Consider the following 27,920-nt stretch of genomic DNA (forward strand, 5'->3'; position numbering starts at 1 on the left):
AGGTGAAAATTTTAAAATTTACAAGTTAAACTAAGTTTTAAAATGCTAATCATAATATTTTTGGAGTAAAATAGGTAAAATAAGATGAATAGATTAATAAACATAGTGTAGAGTGCAAAAAAGCATCATATAATTATAAATGTGGAAAAACCTTATTTTTTTGTTATTTTATTGTTAATATTAAAATATTAATATTAATATTAATTTGTTATTTTATTGTTAATATTTTATTGTTAAATTATTAAAAATATTATTAATAAAATTATGCGTACATTATATATTGAAGACATCCAATACTCTTGAAATATATCTGTAGATCAGTGTTTGCCAAACTTTTTTAGTGATGGAACACTTTTTATCTTACATTATATTTCTGGAACACTTATATTCTTTTGTGGCTATTTGGCTTTGAAATAAAAAATACACAATTAATGATCGAATATATTTTAGTTTTGACAACAATATCAAAATAAAAATGTAAAATATCATTAATGTACAATTTCTATCAGAAAAACACGTATACAGTATTATAAAAATTCATATTAACAACTGCATTCTACATAAAAAAAGTTATATGCAAACGTGTCAAGTGAATGTCACATCAGTACATGATCTGTCAATAACTAGAAAAAATGTTAAATTATACTTGTACAAAAAGTGTTATATGCTTTAAATATGCAAAATTTAAATTGGGAGAAAAAAAATTATTAATTATGATTTTTTCATGGAACACAGTTTGGGAAACACTGCTGTAGATAATAAGTTTTTGAATAGTTCCTTGTCCACAAGTGAATAAATATGTGCAATTACTCATATGTATGTATGTATACATATGTATGTATGTATATATCATTACCTTTTTATTGGTGCCTCCGTAGCCAGGTGAGAAGGAACAGCAGTGCGTAGCACACGCTTCTTGATTAGACCGGGGTTCGAGCCCGTCACCACCAAATACGGAGGATGCGGAAAGGTCAGGGACTGACCACCGCATATCCCGGAGCAATAATGGCCTTAGTTGCTAATGCTCCTAAAAACCAAACAACAACAACCTTTTTTATTGAAGTGACAAAAAACAGTAAAACATTAGAAAAAATCCATTACTATGATAGCACAGGGGACTGCAGTAACTTTACAGTATGGCTAATTTATGCATACTTAAATTAGTCAGATTTTTCACAAAACATCATACTCTTTTTTTAATATTTTTTTAAACTTTTACAAGAATGGCAACCATTGGTTTACCAATATTTTTCTACTAAGATCATGAGCTGAGAAACTTTTAGAGCTGTTGGTAAAAAAGTTTACAGCAGACTGTTAGAATGCATCATTCTCTGTGCTATTTTAGTTCGTACATAACAATCCAAGTAAAACCCCATGTTTACCTCAATGTTTTATAAGTTTTGTAATGCAGTTTTTTGTGATAGTTTTGTTGTAAAAGCATATTTCAAGATGAAACTTGTCAAGAAAGACTCACCACATTCTCCACACAAAGTCTGAATTTCCTCCACTCAATTTCCTCACTGTGCTGAACAGTACAGTGAGGAAATTGAGTCAACATACAAAAAAGTCTCTGCCTTTTGCTGTTATGGTCTGATGTGACCTGAGAAGCCACAGGTAAATCTGATATTTTTTCTTCTCTAAAGTTTTCAAGACCATGACACTAAAAAGAAAAAGGACATTTTGTAACTGAATCTACCATCTGCTATAAAACCCATTGTGCATGGACCTAATCTTCTTTCTTCTTCTTTGGTCCTTAGCTGGCGGCTGGAGGAGGCAGTTGGTCATGCAACCAGTACGCTGCTGTAGGTGCCGCAGGGTTTCGGACTTGCTCTGTGATGTTCTTCCATGGACCTGATCTACCTGTACCTTCTCCACCAGAAATTCTCAGTACAGTCTTATCATCAGATTCTGAATGTAATAATGTACCACTATATGGTAATAGTGACTGTTCCCAGTATAAAGTTGTAAACTGTGAAAATTCATACAATGAGCTAAATGATTTTGTGAGGGAGTTGGGTCTTCCTGAATCTCTCACAAAATCATTTAGCTCATTGAGATTCTGGGATCAAAACACCAAGCTAAACACTGCTGTCTCCATAGACATCAATTTCTTTGTACACCTTAAGAACAAATTCATTCTTTATTTGTCTCAGGAAGATACGCTTCTATTGCAGCAATATCCCATGATTAATAACTATTTAATATTGGTATTAGCCATAGTGTAAGGAAGTATTTAGTATTAGTATTAGCCATGGCGTAAGGAAGCCCAAACTTTTGTTGCCCCAGCCAAAAAAGAAACAAAAAAATTACTATTAGTATTAACAGTGGCAAATGATGCAAGAAAACAAGCTTAGACATCAGAAAAAAAAAAAATTCCCACATCACCTGTCAATCCCTTCCAGTAGTTTGTCTAGTTCTTTCTTGAATTTATTTAAACTGCCCACTTCCACAAGACCAGATGGAAATTCGTTCCAATAATCAACACTGCTAGCGGAAAGCAAATTTCCACACATTATGTGTGTTGTCTAAGCATGAGGAAGGATGTCATCAGCAATTAGAGACTCAAAAGCATTTACTCTGCATTTAAAGCCTTAAATACTTCAATCAGATCATGCAGGTACTTAAGTCTCCAGGTGCTACAGTTTGCAGAACTGAAGCCTTTCTTAGTAAGAGTATCCTTTTGTTCCTCTAACTAATCTCATTGCTCTCCCCTGCACATGTTCCAGTGGATCCATTTCTTTCCTAAAAGGAGGCCTCCAGAGCTGTATGCAGTACTCTAGATGTGGTCTAATGGGATAATAGTATTAGTAGTGGCAAATGATGCAAGAAAGCAAGCTGATGAAGAATGGTTGTTCTACAACCACCCTTCAAAAAAAATCTTCTCATTTCTCCGATCCATCCCCTCCATTAGTTTGTCATAGTTCTTCCTTGAATTTATTTAAGCTATCCACTTCCACAACAAGATGGATGCTTGTTCCATCAATTAACCACCTTGGCTAAAGGCAAACTTCTGCACGTTTGTTCTACAACCATCCTTCTTCAATTTGAATTTATGTCCGCTCATGTGCATAGTCTGAGCAAGAAGAATCCCATCAGCACTGAGTAAGGCGCCTCCGTAGCCAGGTGGGAAGGAGCAGCAGTGTGTAGCACACGCTCCTTGATTAGACCGGGGTTCAAGCCCATCACCACTGAATACGGAAAGGTTGTGGAATGACCACTGCATATTCCCAGAGCAATATGGCCTTAGCTTTTATGGATGAGCTGTCTTGGCAGCTTGTGTGTCCTGCTCAGAGAACTTCATATCTGATTCACAATTACTCCAGCTCTTTCATTTTCCACTATCTTGAACCACCTCCTTATTTTTACATTATTTTCCCTTGAACAGAAGTCAGTTCTGTGATTACTCACTCTCTGATCACGGCCCTTTGTGAATTATGTCACATCTCCAGTCCATAGGGATTTCCCCTGAAACCAAGGATGCTCTCATAAATATCTAGGCCTGACAGCCTAGTGGTCAGGAGCAAGAATTCAATAGCACATGCTCTTTGGGTGGCCTGTGGTTCAAGGCATGACTGCTTAATACAATTAAAAATTGTATTCATGATTTATTGTAAACTCTGACATGGTGGGCATGCTGGAGTATAAACAAGAACATTATTATTTATTTATAATTGGATAGGCCTCTGCCTCATGCAGTTTAATTATGTTTTAGCCCCAACTTTTTTCTTCCACTTTCCTCTCAGTTATTATAGGATCATTTAGCTCACTGTAATTTGACATACTTCCAGCATCATCACTAGAAAATTCCTAATATTTGAACATGGTTGCAAAATATCTGTTCAACTTGTTAGCAATTTAATCAGAATCATCAACTGTTATACTATTCATATCTAGTAGACCAATGTGATTCCTCCCTTTCCTTCTAGTGTTTAAGTAAGGAAGTCTTTGCTGCATTTATTTGCAGCCTTCGCCAGGCTTCCCATAATCTGCTTTAGCTTGGCTAAACTTTATTACAGACTAGTTTTGTAAACTAGACCATTGCAGTCACCTTTACAAAAGCCAAATCCCTTCTCTTTGCCCCTGACAGTACTTATGTCTAATTAAATCCCACATTGATACACTGTGATCCACCACCTAGTGGTTCTTTTATCTGTATTCTTAATGCATGAAGTCGCTGCTGATAATTATTATTATTAGCCATATGGTGCAAGAAAGCATTAGGCTTAAGGTACACCAGCCAAAAAAAAAATTTTCTGAATTACCCCGAGAGAGAGAGAGAGAGAAGTAGAAGGGAATCACCAAGAAAAAGAAGAATGATGATATCCAGCTAAGAGAGCCCCTTGCTTTCTCTCATTGCCTCTCTAACATATCCCTGTAATGATCATATTTGAATACCTAATCAGTACATGTACTTCATATTCATAAAATTTATATACAGGCACTCCTCGACTTACGTACTTAATCGGTTTTTTTTTCATGTACGTAAATCCAACTTTGGTCTTGTAGATACAAAATCCGTATACAGTATAATATAACTATATAATATTAGTGTAGATACACCAGTGTAGATACCCATAAATTTGAACTACATATGTAGTGTAAAGGCATCATTTTAATTGTATCTCATATTGTGGGTGCCTTCACGAGATAGATGGTATTGCCCTACTTCGAATAAATAACACTTCTCTAGTAGAGAAGCAACTGTTATTTATTTTCAATGGATACCACCACCCAGATGATTGTTTCGAAGCTAGTTACACCGATATTATATAGTTAATTACCTAAACCCATAAGAAATTATGCCTTGTGCATTTCGTTTTCTAGTACAGTACAACGCACCGAGATTATAACCCCCAACAAACTTCATCATGTACAGCATTTTACGATTTCTAATCAAGTTAAATGAGGCTGAAAAAACACAATGAATAATAATGTATAGTACAGTATTTATTCAAAACTAATTTAATCTAAATACAATATGTAATTTAATTTAATGTACGATTAAATCACTTTACGATGGACTCTCCAAAATAAAATACCATTTACCATACGATATGTAGTAAGCACTGGTCATTGTGATCACATTTGCGAACTGAATTCTAATAAGAGAAAATAGGAAAAGTATTATCCATATACTATAAAATTAAAGATATAGAACACAAATTTACATTTTACTTCCTCCAATTAACAAAATTAAATGACGCGTGAAAATCAGAATATTTCTCATTCTCACAGGCTAGCAAAATAAAAATGAATTTATGCTTATGTACTAGCTTAATTAATAGTTTAACTGATTGATATTTTTGTTCACTGACATTTTTTTTTTTTTTTTTGGTTGTAAAATTTAAAACAGTAAGAAAAAAAGAAATCAATAACAAAGAATACGGCATGCACAAATTGCAACTAACACAATATGCGCAAGTGAGATACGGGTAACAACTTTACGAAGCTCAAAAAAATAGGAATGAAGAGAAGATTCTGAAAATTTGTTTTTTATATGATTGAAGATTTTAGTGAAGGGGGACATTTCACCATAATAATGTAAAATTCCACAGAATTCCAGCTTTCGGTATCATTGAAAATGCAATAAGATCAAGTTTACTACCTGTTTATAATTACATTGCACTAACAGAAAAGCCCAATTAACCAGAAACTGCTAATTGTTTTTATTATTTTATGGTATTGACCTCCAGAAATATGCTTTAGAAAAATATCATGGTGTTCAAAATTGGTTCTTATAACTGAACATTAGCAACAGCTTTGTGCTTTGTACGTAATTCGTATGAACTTAAGTAGAGGAGTGTCTGTACTATGCTCCTAACATTAGTGTACATGTAAGCATACCTGTTTTTATTATCATCATCATCCATTTTCAATCCACTGCAGGATGAAGGCCTCTCCAGCAACTTTCCAGTTCCTTCTGTTTTGAGCACTGGCCATCCATTTACTACTCAAAAACTCATGAATTTCGTCTATCCATCTCTGCCTTTGTCTTCCAGGTTTTCTTCTAGCTCCTCTTGGGTACCATTCTGTTATTTTCTTAGTCCATCTGTCATCATGTCTTCGAGCTATGTGTCCTGCCCAAGACCATTTTAGTTCTTTAGTTTTGATAAGAATGTCCTTTACTTGAGTTTGCTGCCTAATCCATGTGTTTCTCTTCTTATCTAACAGTCTGATTCCCAATATAATTCGTTCCATTCTTCACTGTGTAGTTCTTAGCTTCTCTTCCATTCTTTTGGTGAGTGCCCAAGTTTCACTTCCATAAGTCATGGTGGGGAGTATACATTGATTCATTATTTTACGTTTCAGACAAACTGGGATATTGCTCTTCAGTATGTGACTATAATTCCTGAATGCTATCCATCCAAAATTTATTCTTCTAATGACTTCCAGCCATTTATCATTATTACAGCTAATAACTTTTCCCAGATAAGTATATGACTCCACCTTTTCAATTACTGCTCCTTCAATCATTATTTCCCTTTCCGTGGCATACTTGTTCATCATTACTTTTGTTTTAGCCATATTCATCTTTAGTCCAAAATCCTTACTAACTGTGCATAACTGATTAAGATTTTCCTCTAATTCTTTGGGATCGTGGCTTATGACCATAATGTCATCTGCAAATCGTAAATGGTTTAGGTACTCTCCGTTCACATTGACTCCTTTCTGCGACCAGTCTAATCTTCTGAAAGCTTCCTCAAGGGCAGCAGTAAACAGCTTTGGAGATATTGTGTCTCCTTGTCGAACTCCTTTCTCGATTTTAAATTTGCTACTGTCTTTGTCTAGTCTAATAAAGGATGTAGCACTCTCATATATTTTCTTCAAAATCATAATATATGGAGTATCTATGCCTTGTCTTTCCAGTGCCCGAAACATTGCCTTATGCTGTATGGAGTCAAATGCCTTTTCATAATCCACAAATGCCAGGCATAATGGTGTTTTATATTCATTTGCTTTCTCCATTAGCTGTGATATTACTTGAAGGTGATCCATATTTGAGAATCCTGTCCTAAAGCCAGCTTGCTCTTTCGGTTGATTCTCATCAAGTATTCTTTCTAATCTGTTAGTAATGACCCTTGTGAACAACTTGTAGATATGGGATAACAAGCTAATTGTCTATAATTTCCAATTTATCTCCTTTCTTATGCAGCAAAACACTGATTGCATTATTCCACTGCTTAGGCATAACACCTTTTCTAATGCACTTTGTGAAGAGCCTTGCCAGTTTTTGTGTTATGTCTCTTCCTCCCAATTTTAACAACTCTACAGTAACTTCATCTTCCCCCGGGGCTTTCCAATTCTTCATTTACTTCAATGCATGTTCTACCTCATCAGGAAGAATATCGGGTATGTCGTATGTGTTGCTACTTTGCAATCCATGTTCCCCACTGCTGGCATCATTCCCTCGCTCCTTGTATAATTCTCTATAGTAGTCTTCTGCTATTTGAATTATGCCTTCCTAACACAGCCAATGTATTTGCTTGTTCCATGAAGGCACACAGCAGGCGCTATTGATTTTTTATTATTTTCAATTACTTTTTTGCTTGATATATATTTATTTTATATTTTTAAGTGTATTTTTAATTAATTAAAAAATAATAAACTACCCATTTGTCTCCCTCTTCATATAGGTATCTTATCTTGACACACCTTGAATTTCCCTCAGCTGTAAGCCTCAACATGTAGACTTATAGGGAGGCAACTTATAACTCACTGGCTAAAAGAAAGCTTCCTGCAATCCAGTTTAAACCTCTTCCCCATAATTTGAATTTGTGGTTCCTTAGTTCTGGAATCTTTTATAACAGCGAATATTTCACCCTAATTCATTTTACTTTCTCCTGTCAGAATCTTTTACACCTCACGTGTTAAGACACCTAGTTAGCTCTGGAGTCCACTTATTCAATCTTTTCTCCTATGACCACCAGCAAATTGTTAGTTACTGGAATAAGTTACTTTTGTGGGTACTTGAGTCTGACAGTTTGGGGGAATTCAATTAGCTGGATGTGGCTGGTGTAGCAAAAGCCTGTGCTTTCTTCTACTATATGGCTAATACAAATGCTGGTATTAGCATACGCAAGTAATCCTAGGCTACCAAATAAAAAATATTTTGGCTGGTGCAGAAATTTTCTTCATTTCTGCTTGTTTCCTTTGTATAAGTCTTAGAAAAGATTCTCATTAAATCTAAACACTGTTCAATTAATGCATTAGCAGGTGATCAACTATGTCTCCAGCAGTTAACCAAAGAGTTTATTTAGCTTGGAATGCAGAGGTTGACTTGAATGCCATTTTCTTTGATGTAACCTCCATATTTGATTCACTCTGTAAACCATCTTTCCTATTTTTAGTATTTTTGTTTCAGAATTATAAGCCTGGATTTGTCAGTATACGAAAGACATTCTTCCCAATTATGGTCTATTGCTTATACCATAATTGGAAAGAATTATGATATAAACAATAGACCGTAATTTCTTATAATTTTTGAATGAAGATGAAGAGCACTTCGTCCTATTTTTGTGGGTTCATTCCCTAATGCAGTATCCATTCAGCTTTTTTTATTGTAGCTTTATTTATTGAAAACTTTTATAATATATATTTTTTTAAATTTGCTTATGACCTTGTATTGACATTCCAGCTTTATATATCTGAAATTTTAAATTGTGTAGATTTAATACATTGGCTCATAAGTGCTTCTGAATGTTCTCAAAGGATTTCTTTTGTGGATCTCTGAATTAATCTCAAGATTAATTCAGAGAAAACAAAGCACATGAATTTCAGCTTATGAACAACTGCATATTCGTAATCAGAAATTCATAATGGAAGTTTAATTCCATTAAAATAAATAAATTTCAATCTATATTAACTGAGTAACTATATTTGTACCTGACATTTACAATAAAATAAATACCTTTCTTCTTTTTTTTCCCCTTTTTCTTTCTTTTTTCTTTTTTTTAGTGATATGATGCTGCAATTTAATGTTTATTATATTTATACACTGTACACCATAAGGGATATCATTTTACATAAAATACATGTGTGTATATAAATTTAATGTATCAAACTTGCTTCCTGATTAAGTTTTTAGGGATTACACTGGACCCAAAATTTTAAGGATCACTTCAGCCAGATGAGTAAAAATCTTAACGACCTAATGGATCATCAATTTGGATGCAACAGAATTAACTGATCGAAGCTGCTCACGAATTATATGGGCCAATAATTTGGTCATCTGCTGTAACATCACACCTCACACTAATTCTCAGCAGTTAAAGTTGCATGTTATACCTTCCAGAATGACACTCTTAGGTAACTATTACGTTCTTTCTGTGTAGACTTTGTAGGATTTCTAAGTTGTCAGATCTGTAATCTGTATATTGGTTGGGATTGATGAAACAAGAAATGTGCAAACCATTTCTTCAAGTTGGTTTCCAATCAGAGCAGTGTTCCAAATTTTTGGTATGCAGTCATGTGTCCTTGAATGAACAGATGTTAGTCCAGCTATTTGCACAGTCCTATTGATTGATATTTGCTTTCCTGTTTTGGTCATATGGATTGTTTAAGACCTTGAAGATCCTTGGAAGTTTCTGCTTAATGACAGGCTTTTATTTATTTATTTTTTTAAATGTAAACCCCTCTATGTACTGGAGTAGCTGGGTTTTTTTGGATAATAAAGTGAATATATAAACATGCTAATAATACTAACTACAACCCCCAATGAAAAGACCTTAAGAAATTCAAGCCAACATAATCTGAACTCAGACCTCTCACAAAGTGGTAAGATCTGCAAAAGGAAAGACTGAATATGTGGGCTGCAGAGCTTGTCAGCCAGGCACTTTAGAGGGAACCTGATCAAAGTCGATAATGCTCTGAGAAGGCATAGCAAATTGAATTAAGACAATTTTCATGTTATAAATGATTCCAGAACTAGAGGACATAAATTCAGATTACAAGGAAAGAGGTTTATACTGAATTGTAGGAAGTTCTTTTAGCCGGCAAGTTTCAATTACCAGAATAAGTTATTCTGTGTGTAGTTAAGTATAACAGCTTGGGGAAATTCAGGTCATATTCACATTCATCTAGATAGTTACCTACACGAGGGAAACACATAGGCTGTTTTCTTTTTATTCAAATGTTTATTATTTATTTTTGCAGTTTAAATTATTTTTTGGCTAGTACAGCAAAGGCCTGTTCCTTCCCATTATGCACTATATGGGTAATACTAATGCTTTACAAACACGTGACAAATGGCAACACCACTCCAGGAGTCTATTGGATGACAATGTGGATTAATCACAAGATAAATGTTTTCCTCTAGATAGAGATCTCATCTTCAAAATAATTGAGGCTACCAAATAATTAAGGAATTACTGACATACTTTGCATTTAGGACACCCACTATACTATAGCATATACAAGTTTGAATCAGGTATGCAGATCAGGGCTTTATAAAATATTCAGTAACTGTATTTCGTACTTGTAGTATCAGTGACAGACAATATGACGTTACTTAAGAGTTATCTTTTTCTTGAATTTATCCATTATTTTTGTGCTTGTTTTTCATACTGCTTTTGTAAATGTAATAAAACATAAGCAGAAATAAATGAGAGTAGTGTGCTTTGTCAGGCAGCCCATGTGCATTTCCCAGTTGCAAACTTCTTAAGTTACATTGGGCTGACTGAAATTATTAAACAGGAATATGATAATCACATTGCTGATGCTGATGGCTATGCAAAATAAAATGTTACCAGCACATTAGCCATTTATCTATGCTTGGATTTACCATTAATGTACTCTTATTCTGTTAACTCATTCAGGAAATTGGCGGATAATAAATGATTCTTAATAAACTTCTAGAGAAAAACTGCTTGCAAAATGTCAAGTTTTTTTTGGGTATGATAAAAACAATTTGACAGTTCAGTTTCTTGGTGAGACCTCGGTCTTCCCATAGCAGATAAGGATGGCAGGAAACTCCTCTTGCCGTTTGTGAGTAATTTTGCATCCATTTTTATGTGTTTTCCATCCCAGTCATGTTCCCGCCCCCCCTCATTGAATATTATTTTGGTCTCTGAAGATGGTAACAAAGAAACTGGCACAATTCAATGTTTTTCTAAACTCATGTAGCATAATACAAAGTTAAAGGGCTTATTTACAAAATTAAATATGCCCTTTATTTATTATTTTTCTATTTGTTTATTTTTAATGGAAATATATTTCTATATCAAAATTCAGATATCCAGCAGAGACTTTAAAATTTTATTAACAAGTGGTAATTCTGTACAGTGAAGGTTTTCACATTAACAGGAAATCACAATACTTAAAAAATTATGTTCATTATCAAAACAATTGCTTTGAACAGGATATATAAGTACATGTATCTCTACAGAGGTGCTAACTTTTCAAGAATTCTTCTTAAAACACTGCACTACTACAAAAACTATGAATTATCTTTATACTGTGCAACCAAACCATTCTAATAGGAATGTATTCAAGTTAAAATTCACTGCAATTACTTTTCAAGAAAACAATTTGGAAATTACACTAGAAACAATTTATACAAGATATGTATACTTGTAACATTAAACATGACATAATAAAAAATTAATAAAAAGTATAATGCATTATCACTAAATGATTTATACATTATGCAATAAAAAAAAATTTCCCAAGATATAACACTCCATGCAAAGAGTTAACAAAGTACCAATAAGTTTAGTAGGATGAATTAATTTACTCAAAAAGTTTTAGATTTTTTTTTTTTACCATATTAAAAAAAAAGTAAAAGTATTTAAAGATGGAGCTTTCACTAAATATATATGGCAAGAAAGTTTTAACAGAGTATGTTTAAAATTTGATAGCATGAAGTGTAACTATTGAAAAATATTTGTTTAAATAATACAAAAATAAGCTAGGCATATTACGAATGCGACCGGTTATGTTACAGTAAAAACATTACACCAGCTTTGAGGTTTAAACATGCAACCACTGTAAATGAGTGGCCCACCTGAACATCTCACAAGATCAAATATCTTTTCTTTACTGATAACTTTACATATAACATACCTTATAAGTAATAAACTAATATGGCAGAAAATTAGAGTGATATGTACAGCATATATGCACATGGTAATATATATCAAAACTGTATATACAAAAGTAGCAATTGCTGATGAATTCTAAAATGGAGTCCAGTATAATCAGATTATTGTACAGGGTGGCAAAAAAAAAAAAAAAAAAAAAAAAAATTATATATATATAATAATAATAATATTAATAATAAAAAATAACAGAAATTATAGATTTTTTTTCTTTTTACCACTCTGTATAATCTAAGATTTGCAATGCTTTTGCAATCAGGTGAAACAAACGTTTAAAAGTGAAATGAATCTGAGAAAAGTACTTTATGGCACATCTCAAACATGGCTATAGATAGGTTAAGCTGCTTTATTTTTACATTAATTTTCCAAGCCACCAATTAGCTTGCATAATATAAAGAATGAAAGAAACTTTGAAAATGGATGATACTGTTAAAAAGTTGCTATGTTTTTATATTTTCAACACTACCTATATATGAAGACTTTGTTATTATAGTGCAATATCATTTAGACATCTCGTGCTGTTTCACAAAACTACATTTTAATATGAAAAGATATAATAATAAATTCAATATACTGGTATTAATGTTATTATAAACACAAGTTATATTTATTTTAATAGCCTAAATTTCATTTGTTGTTTTGGGTTCCTTTAATAAAAATGATAGCTCACAAATTCTTTAAAAAAACTTATTTTTTTTAAAAATATATTAAATAGGTAATTATCAGGATAGTTGAAAATCAAATCTCTGCTTCTTTATTTTAGTCTGTTGATACCTGCTTCATTCTTATAAAAAATATCACATTAAATTTAATTGTATATTCTGTTTCCAAATACTTTAGTTTTTTCCTATCCCTTTTTTTTTCCTTTAACAACTCGCAAACCTGATTATACAAATTTTCTACTTAATGAGCTAGTAGAAAATTGGAAGTGTCCTTACATATTTCTTAATAATTATTCATTATCATACATAATTTAATTTATATTTGTTAAATTAAACAAATGGACCACATGAGAGAAGAAAAATTCTTTATACTAGAGGGTCCCCGTATTATTCTTCCAGTTTAGAAAATAATTTTGTCTTTAATTCCATTAAAATAAATAAATTTCAATCTATATTAACTGAGTAACTATATTTGTACTTGACATTTACAATAAAATAAATACCTTTCTTCTTTTTTTCCCCCTTTTTCTTTCTTTTTTACAAGTGATACGATGCTGCAATTTAATGTTTATTATATTTATACACTGTACACCATAAGGGATATCATTTTACATAAAATACATGTGTGTATATAAATTTAATGTATCAAACTTGAGATTTGGTCCCCCATTTATTTTAAAAGAAGACAAAATCAAAATGATACTAGGAATCCAAATAATGATAATGGTGATGGATGTGTTCATGATGATGATGATGGTGGTGATGATGGTGATGACAGTCCTTCTTTGTCGATGTTTCTGGTCTTCTATTGGCATTTCTCTCTGAATCAAAATGAGGAATTTTCTCATCAAGGTTACCTACCTTATGAGTTCTTTTTTCTGTCCAAATAGGAATTTGCTGTGTTCCCTTTCTACAGTCTTTTATGTATTCTTTATGACAGTATTTGTGGTGGTGGGCTGGTGAAGCAGGATTACTTAGTGATGAACGGTTCCTCAAATCTGCCAATTTAGTGTGAGATAAAATATTTTGCCCATGTCTAGACTGTAATGGAACACGCAAAGGAGAACTTTCCAGATTATTATAAAGATCATATGACTTTGAACGTTTATGATGATGTCGACGGCTATGATTATTTTGAATCCATCCCCAATCAAGTTTCTCCCGTAATGCATCACTTAAATAGTTCCTCGATTCTAAAGAGTTAACTTTCTGAAAAGACTTTAAATGATCCATATTCTGAACTTTTCTATTAGAACCATGTCCACCCTTTTTACAGTGGTGGTAATCAACACAGTGAAGAGACTTGGGACACAATGATGCCTTTCCCTGGGCACATGAGGAAAAGTACATAGGATCTAACTGACAGAGGTCACAGCAACTACTTCCATGAGTGTGTTTTAAAATTCCATACTCTTCGGTTACTACAACATCTTCAGCATTGCGATCAGATCGTTGATGACAGCAAACTTCATCTACATTGAATTCCTGAGAGCAACATCTAAAAAAAGAAAACGTCTGATAAGAAAAATGACTTTGCTACATCTATATAACTTTTAAAAAAAATTAAATAATGAATTAACTGGTTGGCTACTTAGAAAGAAGGCAGTTTAAACTACCTTATTTCTATAGCATACCATTATCAAAAGTGGAAATAAACCCTTCCCTTTACCAGCCTGTATAAGAAACACTCATGTAAACATTACATCAGTAATCCAAACTTAATTTAAACTATTTTTGCATTTACTTTTACACTAACAAATAACTGTCAATATGGTTCAACTGTTATACTAAAAAAATCAGTCCACAACCCTTAACTGTTTAATGAACATGCACAGAAACAATAACCATAGCAGGTGCCTGGTACTTTTTCTTCACTAATTGTGGTGTGGGGGGGGGGTAATGGAAGTTTAAAATGGGAAACCTTGAATATAAAGAACATTTCCCATCAAACCATACAGCCAAAAATCATGAAAAAAGAAACTGAAACTTGGTGTTAAGTTCCCACAGCAACAGTGTTTTATGACATATACAACACCATAAAGAATTTTATAGAAAAAATTTATTGCCCCCCCCCTCTGTTCCTGCTCCTTTTACCCCCCTTCCTATCTCCCCATTATCTCCTTTCCAGTAATTTATTTATTTATTTATTTTTTTTTTTTTTGGGCTCTCCTTGGATGCCTAAGCTACACCAGAATTCACCCCGCCAGAGCTTTCTTCATTCCTAATGTGTCCTGGCCTGCCTTCCCAGGACAGTGATGGAAATTGGGGATGTTAGTGGCTCTCCACAGGCTGCCAGGCTAAGTGGCCATAGAAACAACTCAACCCACACTAATACTTCAACAAAACACACAAACACAAACCCTGGCCTTATGCAGAGTATTATATTCTACACAGAGTAAAAATTCAGAGTTGGGGGAGACCCCTGGTGCCGCCAGACGAAAAAACACTATGTCACTGTCATCGACATCTAATCCGGAAATGACCTATGTAATTGTTTACCTGTGCATTTGTAGTGCGTGGTATTTTCGAGGTTGAATAAATATCACTATGTAATTATTTACCTGCGTTTACATAGGTCACTTAGGAAGAGATCTTTTACTTCGGGTTCCCACAATAACACCAGGAATATTGTTGCATCCCAAAGAGCAGGACTACAATATTTCACTGAAATATTTACAAACTACACAAATATTTAAAATATTTACAAAATACTAAATTACTGTATTTACAGATATAGAATAATCATTAATATACAAAAAACATTACAATGGAACATCAAATGTTAGACAGTGAATCACATACACAAGTTGGTTAATGTTATGGAGGCAGTTGTCAATAATTAATTGCATTTGTAGTGACGTAATTGCCTCGCCCTCTTCTCCCATTGGCTCGAATAAATATCACTAGTAGGAAATTTTTTTTAATGTATAGAGAGAGAGAGAGAGATAAAGTATTAGTAATAGTTTCTTGAATTCTATTTGGATTCTCCATTACAGGGGTGGCCAATGAGTCGATCGCGGATTTAATTTCGGTCGATCACGACGAATTAGACAGTCATCCCTCGATTTGTGCACCTCATGCAATGTAATTTTTGAGATGGTAGATTGCGCCACATTTTGAAGGAAAAAAGTAGATCACATCACAAATTAAGTAGGCCACTCCTGCTCTATTATATATTACATTAAAAATTTTCTGTTTTTTTTTTTTTTTTAAATCCAAGTAAACCATATAATTTTTATGGTGTTAATTCCAAATCTATAATTGATTTCTCTATCACGTCAGTTTGAAAAATGTACTACCTGTAGAATTTGAACATTTAGTAGACAGTTTTTACAAAGTTTTAAAAATAAATAATAAGGTACGTGGGTACTTAACAATCTCAGGAAATCAATACTTTATTTAGCAGTTTGACAGTGTTATTTTTATTTTATTTTATCACATGGATGAATGAGCTTTTTTGAAACTTCTTTTGTGCTTTATATGAATTCAAACACTGACAGAAGTCTGCCATTACTGCTTCATTCCATTTACCATATCTGTATTTTACAGTCCTTACATATTTCGGTAAAATCTTTCATCCTGCTCTTCACTCACTGCAACAAGGTTTTGTGGAAAGTATTCAAGGTGGATGTGCAAAAAATTAACCTTCACAAACACATGTTGCAACATAGTTTTTGGACTGCAAAGTTTAAAGTGTGTTTAGGGCCTAATGACACTAGGGGTTCTCCCATCTCTGCGTAATATACCTTGTCATGTGTTACAGTATGCTGCAAAGGCCAGAGATTTAAAAGTGTATGGATATTGTATAGTGTAGTGTCATGTACTGTTGTTCATTTAGCCACTGGACCCCTATTGGAGCTCACCATTGCCCTTTAGACAGTAGCAAGCATACTACTATTGGAAATGTCATAAATTCTTTTGATTTATAAATGTCTAAAAACTTTGACACCATTCTTGAATGCCAACCAAGCCTCAACTTCTTTCTTACATACAGATATGAAATCATCATCATAAAGCAGTTCTCTAATTTCTGGTCCATCAAAACCCCATCATGGAGTTTAGCAACACTTATCTCAGGAAATTTTGAAATAATGTACTGAGAAACAGGTGGTTCATTTTGGACATGAAGTGTTGTCATACTGGAATGAAAGGTGCAAGGGCAATTTCCATAATGTAAGGCACGCAAAATCCTCCACAACATTAATCTAGGAAACTGTATTCATGGTTCCATGCACCATACCATGAAAAACACTCCCCTTCCACCACCAATTTCCCTTAAACCACAGTGCAGGTTCAGTGTGCCTTGCAGTTCTTAAGTGCCATAGATTTCTCCTAGGTGTTATAGAAACATATACAGGTTTGCCTGTGGCCATTTGCCACTCCAAACCAAGACTCCCTATGGTCTGATTGTGTGATAATACAAACAGTGGTGCAACACCTGAAAGGTGGAGATGTTCTTTTTAATTTCTTGAAAAAAACATTTTGGTTTTTTTGAATTGTCCATGGACTATACCAATATTTCAGCTTTTCTTAAAAGCTTACAATAATAATAAAAAAAAAAAAACTCCTGTGTGACTACCATGCAAAAAAAAAAAAACACTTTTTTGAGATCTTAAGCCTGACCTGACCCTCCCCTCCAACAGCAGCCTTTTAGAGGGTGGGGGAGATTCCATAATCTGATATAGAATCACAGCAGTGATTTTCAGAAATGCATTAATTGCATAACTTGTGCAAAAGTGTACCTATTAGAAAAAACAAAGCTTTTTTGACTGTAATGGAAAGTGAAGTTGAAATTTTACACAGCTCTGTTCCTCAGTTTTGTTCCTCTGTTCCTCAGAAGGCATCACCCTTGCTTAGCTTTAATCTGTTAAGTTTTAACACAATTTGTTAAAATAAGCTTATTATAACAATTATGCCTTTCTTAAAAGAATTCCAGTATTGAATGTTGATAACACTTTATTCGAATTAAGTTTTGTTACTTTGTAGCATCAAATGGAGATAAGCTTCAATTTACATCCAATAACATAAAATGTGTGGGTGTGTGTTATCAACGAAATAATTTCTACTAGCACGGATAGATTTCAACCAGCAGAGGGCAGATTTTTCTTTTTATTTCTACTTTTTTTGCAAAAATGTTACTGCTTTTAGCCAAAAAAACTCCCATTTTCCTCCTGCAGACAGTTACTAATCTCTGCCTTTATGAAAGTCAAAAGTGGCAGCTATGCAGATGTATAAGCTTTGCAAAACTGGCCACTGGAAGTCAGTGACATTCTCTCAGTGGACACCACTAACCTTAAGGTCTCACATTCAACAAAATGAATATCAAAAAAATTTAAAAAGGAGTTAAACTGAACATTTCTCACCATAGGAGTATTGGCAAAATTCTTTGTTTACTGGTTCTAAATAAATATATAGATATATATATTTACTTAGATGTAAATATAAAAATATTTACATCTAAGTTATATATAAATAAAAATAAGTCTAATATTCCAAAGGATTTTATGCCTTTCTTGCACTTGCACATACAATTTAGCTGCCTACAAATATCAAATATACATAGTAAACTTACTCTACACTTAAATTTATATAAAAACACACAGCTCAAAAGTCAGAACTTTTTAACAAAAGTACCAATTTCCTGGCAAAGAGACCAGCCAAAATTAAGAGTAAAAATAGAAGATGACAGAAGATGAGAGAAACAGAGTAGGGTGGAACGTGTACCATTTATGTGAATTATGCTATAAACTACTTAATTGATGAGTAAATGAGTCAGGAAACAAAAACACAATTTAGTATAATCCACATGTTACTTCTGCATTCAAAACGTTTTTCTTCTCAGATCTCAATTTAATGCAGATCTAATTTAATCTAATTTAATGCAGATCTCAAAATTGCCTTATCATGGAATAGTTCCACCTCTAGATAAGTAGCTAACCCCCTCCCTGTCAACCTCCCTCTGAACTCAATCCAAAAGTGATACATGTCTCATCTCCATGTTCTGAATTGGCATCTATTATTCCAGCTCCAGCCTTAATGCAGATCTCAAATTGCCTTACCATGAAAGTTATAGTTGACTGTGAACAAACATTGGCTGATACTTCCAAAACAGTCTAAACTCTTAGCAGTATCAGCCAATATTTGTTCACAGTCAACTATAACTTTCTTATTTTTCATACCCTTTATTTATTCTCCTCACATCCAGTCTGTGTGATTTGGTTTTTAGGAGCATTAGCAACTAAGGCCATATTGCTCCGGGATATGCGGGGGTCATTCCCAGACCTTTTCCGCATTCTCCGTATTTGGTGGTGACGGGCTCGAACCCCGGTTTAATCAAGAAGCATGTGCTACGCACTGCTGCTCCTTCCCACCTGGCTACGGAGGCGCCTCACATCCAGTCTTCATTCACATACAGTATATTCTCTTAAAATAGCAGTGTACAGAAATTCAAGCACAAGTTTCTTCTGGCTTTCTCAATATGATCATAATACTAGAGTACTGTTGATGGGGTAAAAGGTAGGTACTACAGTACTAGTAATATATACACACAGTAGCTTTAATGTTCAAGATTACCATTAAAAAAAAACAATTTGGAAAAGTATTGAGCCCACCACCAGTAGAAACAGAAAAACAATCAAAAACCTAAATAGTCTGAATAAATAATAAATACAAATAATGAAGTTATGCAGCAGCAGCAGCAGCATAGACTTTCAAGTAACACTAATCGCCTTTTTTCCATCTGTTAAATATTGAATAAACTTACTTTGTGTCCTTATGATAATTATGGCTGGTTTTCTGATTATTGCTAGTCAGCCATCCCAGTAATTCCCTCTTAGAAGACTTATTGTGTTTCCTTTGCTGTGAATTTGGTGAACATGAAGCCTTTGTTTTAGAAGGTGAATGTAACATATGCTTTGAAGTTGGTGAAAAACTACAGACATCATGCTTTAGTGGAATGGTTGTTTTTTCTGTTGATGGTTCCTCCATGCAAGGTGTGGCAATCCTTTGACTGCATGATGCAGATAAAGCGGAATCACTAGATACTTTATCTGGATTAGACATTTCTTCTACTTCCGTACTGTTTTCTGATATATTTTTTTTTTCCTGAGTTGCATCCTTCCCTCCTAAAGATATTGCTAAATGAACCTTTAGAGTATGACTTGCAGAGTTTGATGGTAACAATTTTAAAGACTTCATGACCGCATCATAGGATTCAGAAAGAGCTTTATCCATGTTCTATTGAAATAGAGAAGATACATTAATGTTAGCACACTGAGTTTATTTTCACATTTATCTTTATGTTAAAAGCTTTAAAAGTAAATTTTGATGTTAAACAAATATCCTTAGAATTGAATAATTTTGTTTGACTAAATATAGATATTTGGAAATGTGACAAATACTCCAATCTCTAATATTATAAACATTGAAAAATAAACAGTCTAACAAATTGAGCTTATCAAATTTATTTTAAAAATCTGCTAATTATGCATGCAATATTACCATGGAAAATCCTATCCAAGTTTCTAATATAAAATTTATTACACCACATATTTATATTTTGTTTTTTTATTCACTTTATTTTATTTATTTACTCACTTTACACACTATGCTGTCATTGAGATTATGAAAAAATTATTTTATTTTATTTTTTTTTTCAAAACAGTATTATCAGAAATCATATTTTCAAGACAATCAGGGTAGTACTGATAGAAATAGAAATTGACTTAACTGCTATATGTAACCATGTATACCCAAAAAGATTATGCAACTACTAACATTAATTATTACAAGCTGCAATAAATCCTATTGCCTTCATAACACTTCAGTACTAATAATGCATAAAGCAAACCAATGGCACGGCACATGCAGAGGGAAAAACAGGTTTACAGAGAGTACAACTACTTAGGAAAAAAATTCACAGTTGCTCACTATGGATGTGGATTTACATCTGAAGGGCTACAGCTTCTGAGTGCACAAAGTGGAAAATTCGCAGGGTTCAACATCAACAAAAGCAATACTGGTAATAGCATGCAAAAGCAAAAATTTATCCCATTTATATGGATTAAGGATCTCTATTGCCTTCACAACACTTGGAAACTTTTTGAAGTATTCTAAATAGTTTTCCCCCTTAACTAACTAAATCATTTGACTGAGCTTAAGGTATAAAATTATCATAATATTGATTAGCACAGATATTAATAATATTCATTAGCCCAGAGCCAAGATGCAGACTGAATAAAACCTCTGATTGAAGATTGCATGCAGGTCATTATAATATCAGCATAAAAGATGAACTCTAACTTATGAACGATGTAGTCATCTCCTAATATACCTTATCACCTAAAATGTGTTTATAATTTGTACGTATTAAATATATTATACTACAGGGCAATTCAAAAGGGATTCAAAATTCACACACCCTAAATTGTAAATGTTATAAAAGTCAATATCAAATCAGAAATTTCAACGATAACTGTGTTCAAACACTACTTCAAACACAAAGAGAGGTTGTGCTTATATTTAAGGACACTTGCAACATTTATAACTGTATCTGCTAAAATTATGTTTATAATAATGACTGAAATGAATAAAACTGAAAATATACTTTCCCCAAACCAACCCCTGGTTTGCTGCAGGACTATATGCCACCTACTTGCTCACAGAGAATCTTCTTCTTTATCTTCACCTTCTTCCCACGTTTATATGGGGTCGGCATTTCCGTCCTTAATTCTTTTCCTCCATTCCTCCCTATTCTGGGCTTCCTCTCTCCTCCATCCTCTCTCTTTTAAATCCTCTGCCACCTTGTCCTTCCATCTCAGCTTAGGTCTCTCCCTCTTCCCTATCACCTCCAACTTTTCACACCTCTTTCCCACATACTCCTCACTTCTTCGTTCCACATGTCCAAGCCACCTCAACCTAGATTCCTGCATTTTTTTACTCAGAGGCTCCACCTTAACTGTACCTCTGATGTAGTCATTTCTTATCCTGTCCTTCCTCGTCACACCACACATCCATCTTAGCATCCTCATCTCCGCCACTTCCATCTTCTTCTCCTGGGCCCTTGTAATCGTCCATGCCTCAGCACCGCACATCAATGCGGGTCTAACCAGTTTTATACACTCTTCCCTTCATTCTACAATTTACTTTCTTATCACACAGCACCCCACTCATCTTTCTCCAGTTCAACCATCCACATTGCACTCTATGCTGTATTTCTGCACTCAATCCTCCATCCCTCTCAGTGTTCAATCCCAGATACTTAAATTTCAAAACTGACGGTAGCTTTTTCTCCTGCAGTTTTATAGAACTCTCATCTTCTTCATTCAATATCATATATTCTGTCTTTGTTCTACTTATCCTCATGCCTCTCTCTTCCAACGCTTTCCTCCATTCCTCCAATTTCTTCTCTACCTTTCCTTGGGATGGTACGATGAAAACCCAACTAGTATTTGAAATGGTGCCCTGGTATCACAAGTGAAGCATTTCTTATTCAAGGTAGTGCAATACATGGGCAGCTCGTGAAGGGTGAGTAGATGTTGTTGTTGTTATATGGTTTTTAGGAGCATTAGCAACTAAGGCCATATTGCTCTGGGGATATGTGGTGGTCATTCCCTGACCTTTCCGCATCCTCCGTATTTGGTGGTCATGGGCTTGAACCCTGGTCTAATTAAGAAGCGTGTGCTACACACTGCCGCTCCTGCCCACCTGGCTACGGAGGCGCCCATAAGTAGATATGGTGTATCTATCCGTATTATATGGTGTATATAATACACCGATATTATATAGTAATAGTTATTATGTACTTGTACATAGTAAAAAATGGATGAAGGAACTGAAAAATGGGAAAATTATTTTATTAGACATTTTTTTATTATAAAAGAAGATCGTTCTCACAAAAAAATATTCAAGTGCTTGGTCAATTTTCTCAAGGGAAAAGGCTTTAATTCTTTAATTTTCAAATCCTCGTAACTGTGGGGACTTGGATAATATATACTCGTGTCTGATATACAGTTATAAGTTGCTTCTTGCATCATTTGCCACTACTAATACTAAAACAAGACAATGTATGTAAATTATATTATTTCTATGGTAATATGGCTTTTCTCTTACAGTTAATGGAAAGCCTGGATTCAATTCCCACTGTGACCTAAGTTGAATGATACTTCCCATCAGAAATGGGAGGAGCCTTTACAGCACAGTTACCATTTTTTCTCAATCAAATCCAGGGACAACATGCTTAACATAAAAAAGGTGGAAAATAATGATATGCCATTTCATATTTAATAATAATATAATTAAATTACATTTAGAAATAAATAATAATAATACAATTTTATTAATCATCCACAACTTATACATCACTATAACTTATTAAGGACATCTATCCTTGTCAACCCCCCCCCTGTTATAATACATAAGATTATTAAACTATTATATAAAATGAAACACTTTTCCCACACACCTTACAAAATAAGGGAAAATAAATATAAGCTCTGTTATTCATTAAATAGATGGTTATAACATCTGCTGTTAAAAAACACAAACAAGCCATTTTAATTGTTTTCACTATAAATCAAGAATATACTGATTAATATTTTCACTTGTGATAATTTGTTCTGATTTTGCAGTCCAAATTTAGTAATGTTTTGTTTAGAATTAAAAAAATCTCACCATATTTGTTTAGTGGTTTAGAATAGTCCAGGAAACAGTCTTTGCAATTTCTTAAGTTATATCCAAAATCTGTTTCTAACATATTCATCTGTTTAACTAGTGTTAAGTTTTAACAAATAGGTTCATTCTTAACTTTTTGATCAGGTTGTAAAATAATAATTTTAATTAATTAAAGTTTATAAATAAAAATGATTATTAATATTATACAAAAAACTTTCTTCAACCAGCAGGATTTAAACTGTTCAAAATACACTTATGGTGCTGATAGCAGAACAAACTTTCCAATTACACTGGTATTGCATTAATTTCACGCAAATGAAAGTGCCAAATAGGTTAATGTGTAATTTATTTATAAAAATGTATTCATATCCTATACTGAGGCAACATTTGCCATACCCAGATTACACCATTGATGTTTACACTAAAGCAAATTTTCGGGAAGTCTATTAACTGTGCTTTTTCATCCAACAACCAAATTAGTTAGTTTTGGGAGCAGAATTTCATGGTGCATCTGTTGTGCAACCTCATTTACTACTATCCATAAAAGCTTTGTTAAAATTTCTACTTGGCTGCATGGTGAAAGAGCATTTCTTTTTGAACTACACTTGGACCATATGAATCATAATACTGCCCCTTTGCAAGCATTCTGTTCTCTTAAAGGATACCCTAATGTTATACAAACAATATTAATTCTATGAAACTCAGTGTTCCAACAATGCTGCCTGTTCCCAGAGTGATCTGCAACACAATCCCTAATGAACAGTGTGCGCCTTACATTAATAGCATAATGCAAATACTGGATAAGAAAGTCTAACCTGCTTAAGTTACCAATTAGTTTTATTCCTAAATACAGTACTTTAGATATTATTTTATGTACTATATAGGGTAATCTGTGGTCAAGTAAATATCTGTTTTAAGTAAAACAAAGAATATTCAGCATATTCTGATATATGTCAGGATATTAATATAAGAAATGTAATAATATAAAAAAGAACTTACATCTACTGTGCTGTTGCCATCAAATTTATACACTGTGAAAGACTTCAGATCATCTAATAATACATCACATTCCACCACTTTCTGTTACAAATAGAAAACAAAAATGCTATTATTATCGTGTTCCATAACAACTAACATTTAATTTTAGTTTATACTGATCTGATAATTTACATATACTAGCTTCATCTACTTAAACATAAGAAAATTCTTGAAAATTCACTTTGATGTAATAGAATCCTTTATCATAGATACACAGTACATTCAATTCAGTCAACTTAAACATATAATGATAAATATAAACATAAAGCACTTTCCTTAAACACTTACTAAATCTGTTGAGAAATTTGGTCAGTGTTTTAAGAGAATGAATTCCTCCATGGTGACCTGAACATTACCTTCTTAACAAAGAAATTACCTTCTTTATGAACTATAAATATCTAATTATACAATTAATTGTGGGATGTTTTAGGTAAATGGTGTTTGCCTATAGGTATTAGGGTTAAAGAAGTTAAAATCTAACTAGATTAGCATTAAATATAAGTAATACTATGAAAATATATTATTAATATAATATAACTATAATATATATTATTATAGTTCATACAGACATCATGGGTTAGAGGCTATTATGCTGAAACATACTCTGCTCTATGGGTCAGAAGTTAATGGTAATTTGGAACCTTGCATGCACAACAAAATATATCACAAAATGTGTGTTGCCAATACTCTGATATATATCATGTATTTGGCCCTCAATGCCTACGTGTCACATTCAAGCTATTTTACGGCTCTAATACTGGCTCCTGATATGGCTGAATAGGTGCTGGGAAACCATCCACCATCTCATGAGCCACACTATACTCAAATCTTAGCATCAATACCAGAAAGCCGAGAATATTCACAAGAAAATTGCTCACACGTGCCTATCTTCTCAGTGAGAAGTTAGATACACAAAGGTACTAAACAATTTCTCACTGACAGTTGAAGCCTCTAACTTCACCTCTCACTCAACATGCTGAACCTGCTTCATATATTCTTCCCAACAAACATACTTGAAGCATTTAACACCTGAAGGCTGACCTCAAAAAGTTTAAAAAGCTCCTATACACAGCAGGCAAGTTTTTTGGGAAAGGGGATCTTTTTTTCTCACCCAGTTATGAAGAATCCCTTCTCCTAATTTATGACCTTATGAAATGACAGTTCTGTATTTGTATTTTCTACACACCCAAATGCAACAAGACCGGTGCAGTTATCCCTTCTACTATATTTTGTCAAATATTCATGTTGTTTGAAAAGCATTCTACACAACATGAATATTTTGTCAAATATTCATGTTGTGTAGAATACTTTTCAAACCAATCTTTCTAAATGTCATCTTAAGAGCCTACATATTCTTGTTTTACTAATATTTACTCATTTTGTGAATAGGTTTACTATGTAATACAAGCAGCTGTAATTAAGACCTTTTATAAATATTTTGCAGGAGGAGCCCATATGTATTGCAATGTAACCTTAGGTGCATGTTGTAGCTTAGTTTGTAAATAATCTCCTTCTAGCCTGTGGTTGTAATGGGATGTCTCTTAATGATTAATGGACAAAATAATAATAACAACAAGAATAATAACTATAATATCTTTTTATAACATATACAATATATACAACATATACAATATTATTATATATTAATTTGCCACTTGATCTGTCAGATGCATACCGAGTAGAAATCTAGAGGTTATCTGAATGTAGGGTTAGTGATATGGATTACTTAAAATACACTTGACAATGCCATCAGCAACATGCCATGCTCAGTTAGCAGACAAAATGTCAAAGTGTTACAAATTCTGACAAACAGATGATGTAATATTCTCAAATACAGGAGTAAAAGTTGAAGACAAAGAAATCTAAAAGCCTTTGTCAACAGACACAAATTGTCGGTTATAAATCTGCAGAATTTTCTATTGGCAGGAATGGTGTATGGCCATCTGCAGATTTTGGCTTCAGACGCAAATTGAAAAAAGAACCCCAAGAGCAGATGTTCAGTTCATTTTGATAATATATACATTTCCATTAATACAGACATACATTAATAGAATCCTTCAAGAATGAAGAATAAAATCTAACTCAAGACATCATTACACCAAATAAAAGTATGCACTGAATGAATAAATAAATAGATAGGTACATAGGTAGGTTGGTTTGTAGATTTAACAGCTAATAAAACTCCAGTAAAGTGGTTGATCAACAACCCCTTCAGGTGAACACATATCTGACAAATGTTCATGCATGCATATAACCTTCCTTGGCAATTGTCCTAGCTAAGAAGGGTTACATTCAGTAAATGACCTAACCCATGATGAACAAAGCAGGATCAAAGTGTATGTAAACTAAGAAATTGAGCCTCAAAAACTTAATGACAAAAAACTAAATCAGCAAATGGCAAAACTACAAGTTGAAAAGTTCTAAGACTTTATGTATTACAAAAGAATACCATGGAGGCAGAGGCAAAGGTGATGAGTAAGCATAAGGGAGAAGTTGCCACATTATTGGTTCAAGCCACTTTCCACTCCAAACCAGTAATGAACAGCTTCTATTGAAGTTCAGATGTCTCTTGATTCTGTCAATTGTAATGGACATTAAAGCAAAATGATGTGCATGTGTGATAGTGAAGCACAAAGAAAAGGACTTAATAAATGAAGTGAAGACAATATATATGGAAGTCTGGAGAATGGCAGATAACACGGAAAATTTAAGAGCCAGCAGCTCTCGTTTGGGCATGTTCAAAATTTTGCCTATCTAGGTTCGCAGATAAACCAGTCCAACTCTATTACTAATAAAATTAAATTAAGTCCCATATCCAACATCTGAGTGGAAACAGATGCTTCTATGCACATGAAAACTAATGAATCCAGAGTGTTGAACAGACAGTTAAAATTAAGAATATACAAAAGTCTCATTAGATCAGTTGTAACATTTGGTCGTGAAGCTTGGACATTAATGAGTAAAGATGAGCAGTTGTTGAGAGTGTCCAAGTGTAGAATTTTATGAAAAGTCTTTGGGCCCATATAAGATGTTGATGGATCCTGGAGGATCAGAATGAACCATGAACTTGACAATCTTATTCATAATGCAGACATTGTCAGATTTGTGAAAAGCTAGAGACTTGTCTGGTTGGGACATATTATGAGAATGGACGACAGCAGAACAACTAAGAGGATAATGAATGGATGGATGACGTAGAAGGACTTAAAGATCATGAGAATAAGAAATTGGAGAAGTTTGACTTCTGGGAGGGCTTACTGGTGGAAAATCGTTGAGAAGGCTTAAGACCTACCCTGGGTTATAATGCCAGAAGAAGATGTGCATCATTTCTGTGTGATGAATGAAAAATATGGAGCAGAAATCCTCCATGTTAAAAACAACATTTGGTGATGCTTATTTATGTAAGGCTGTCCATTTATCAGTGATGAGACATTTTTGACACGTCTGAGCTACT

General features: G+C 33.5%; 1 protein-coding gene across 1 annotated transcript in view; it reads right to left on the reverse strand.

Moving 5' to 3' along the window:
* Nucleotides 1-13,343: 13,343 nt before the first annotated feature.
* The window catches only part of LOC150082904 (uncharacterized), a 46,977-nt gene continuing 32,400 nt past the window's right edge, over nt 13,344-27,920 (reverse strand). The window contains exons 5-7 of the mRNA XM_090376905.1: nt 24,428-24,508; nt 19,521-19,993; nt 13,344-14,255 (exon numbers count right to left, since the gene is read on the reverse strand). Coding sequence (XP_090233031.1) covers nt 13,460-14,255; nt 19,521-19,993; nt 24,428-24,508 — 1,350 coding nt within the window. The 3' untranslated portion in view covers nt 13,344-13,459. The remainder of the gene's footprint in view (nt 14,256-19,520; nt 19,994-24,427; nt 24,509-27,920) is intronic.

This window comes from Mastigoproctus giganteus, chromosome 7, assembly GCF_048544385.1.
Source record: "Mastigoproctus giganteus isolate SK-2022 chromosome 7, ASM4854438v1, whole genome shotgun sequence".
Taxonomy (NCBI): Eukaryota; Metazoa; Arthropoda; class Arachnida; order Uropygi; family Thelyphonidae; genus Mastigoproctus; species Mastigoproctus giganteus.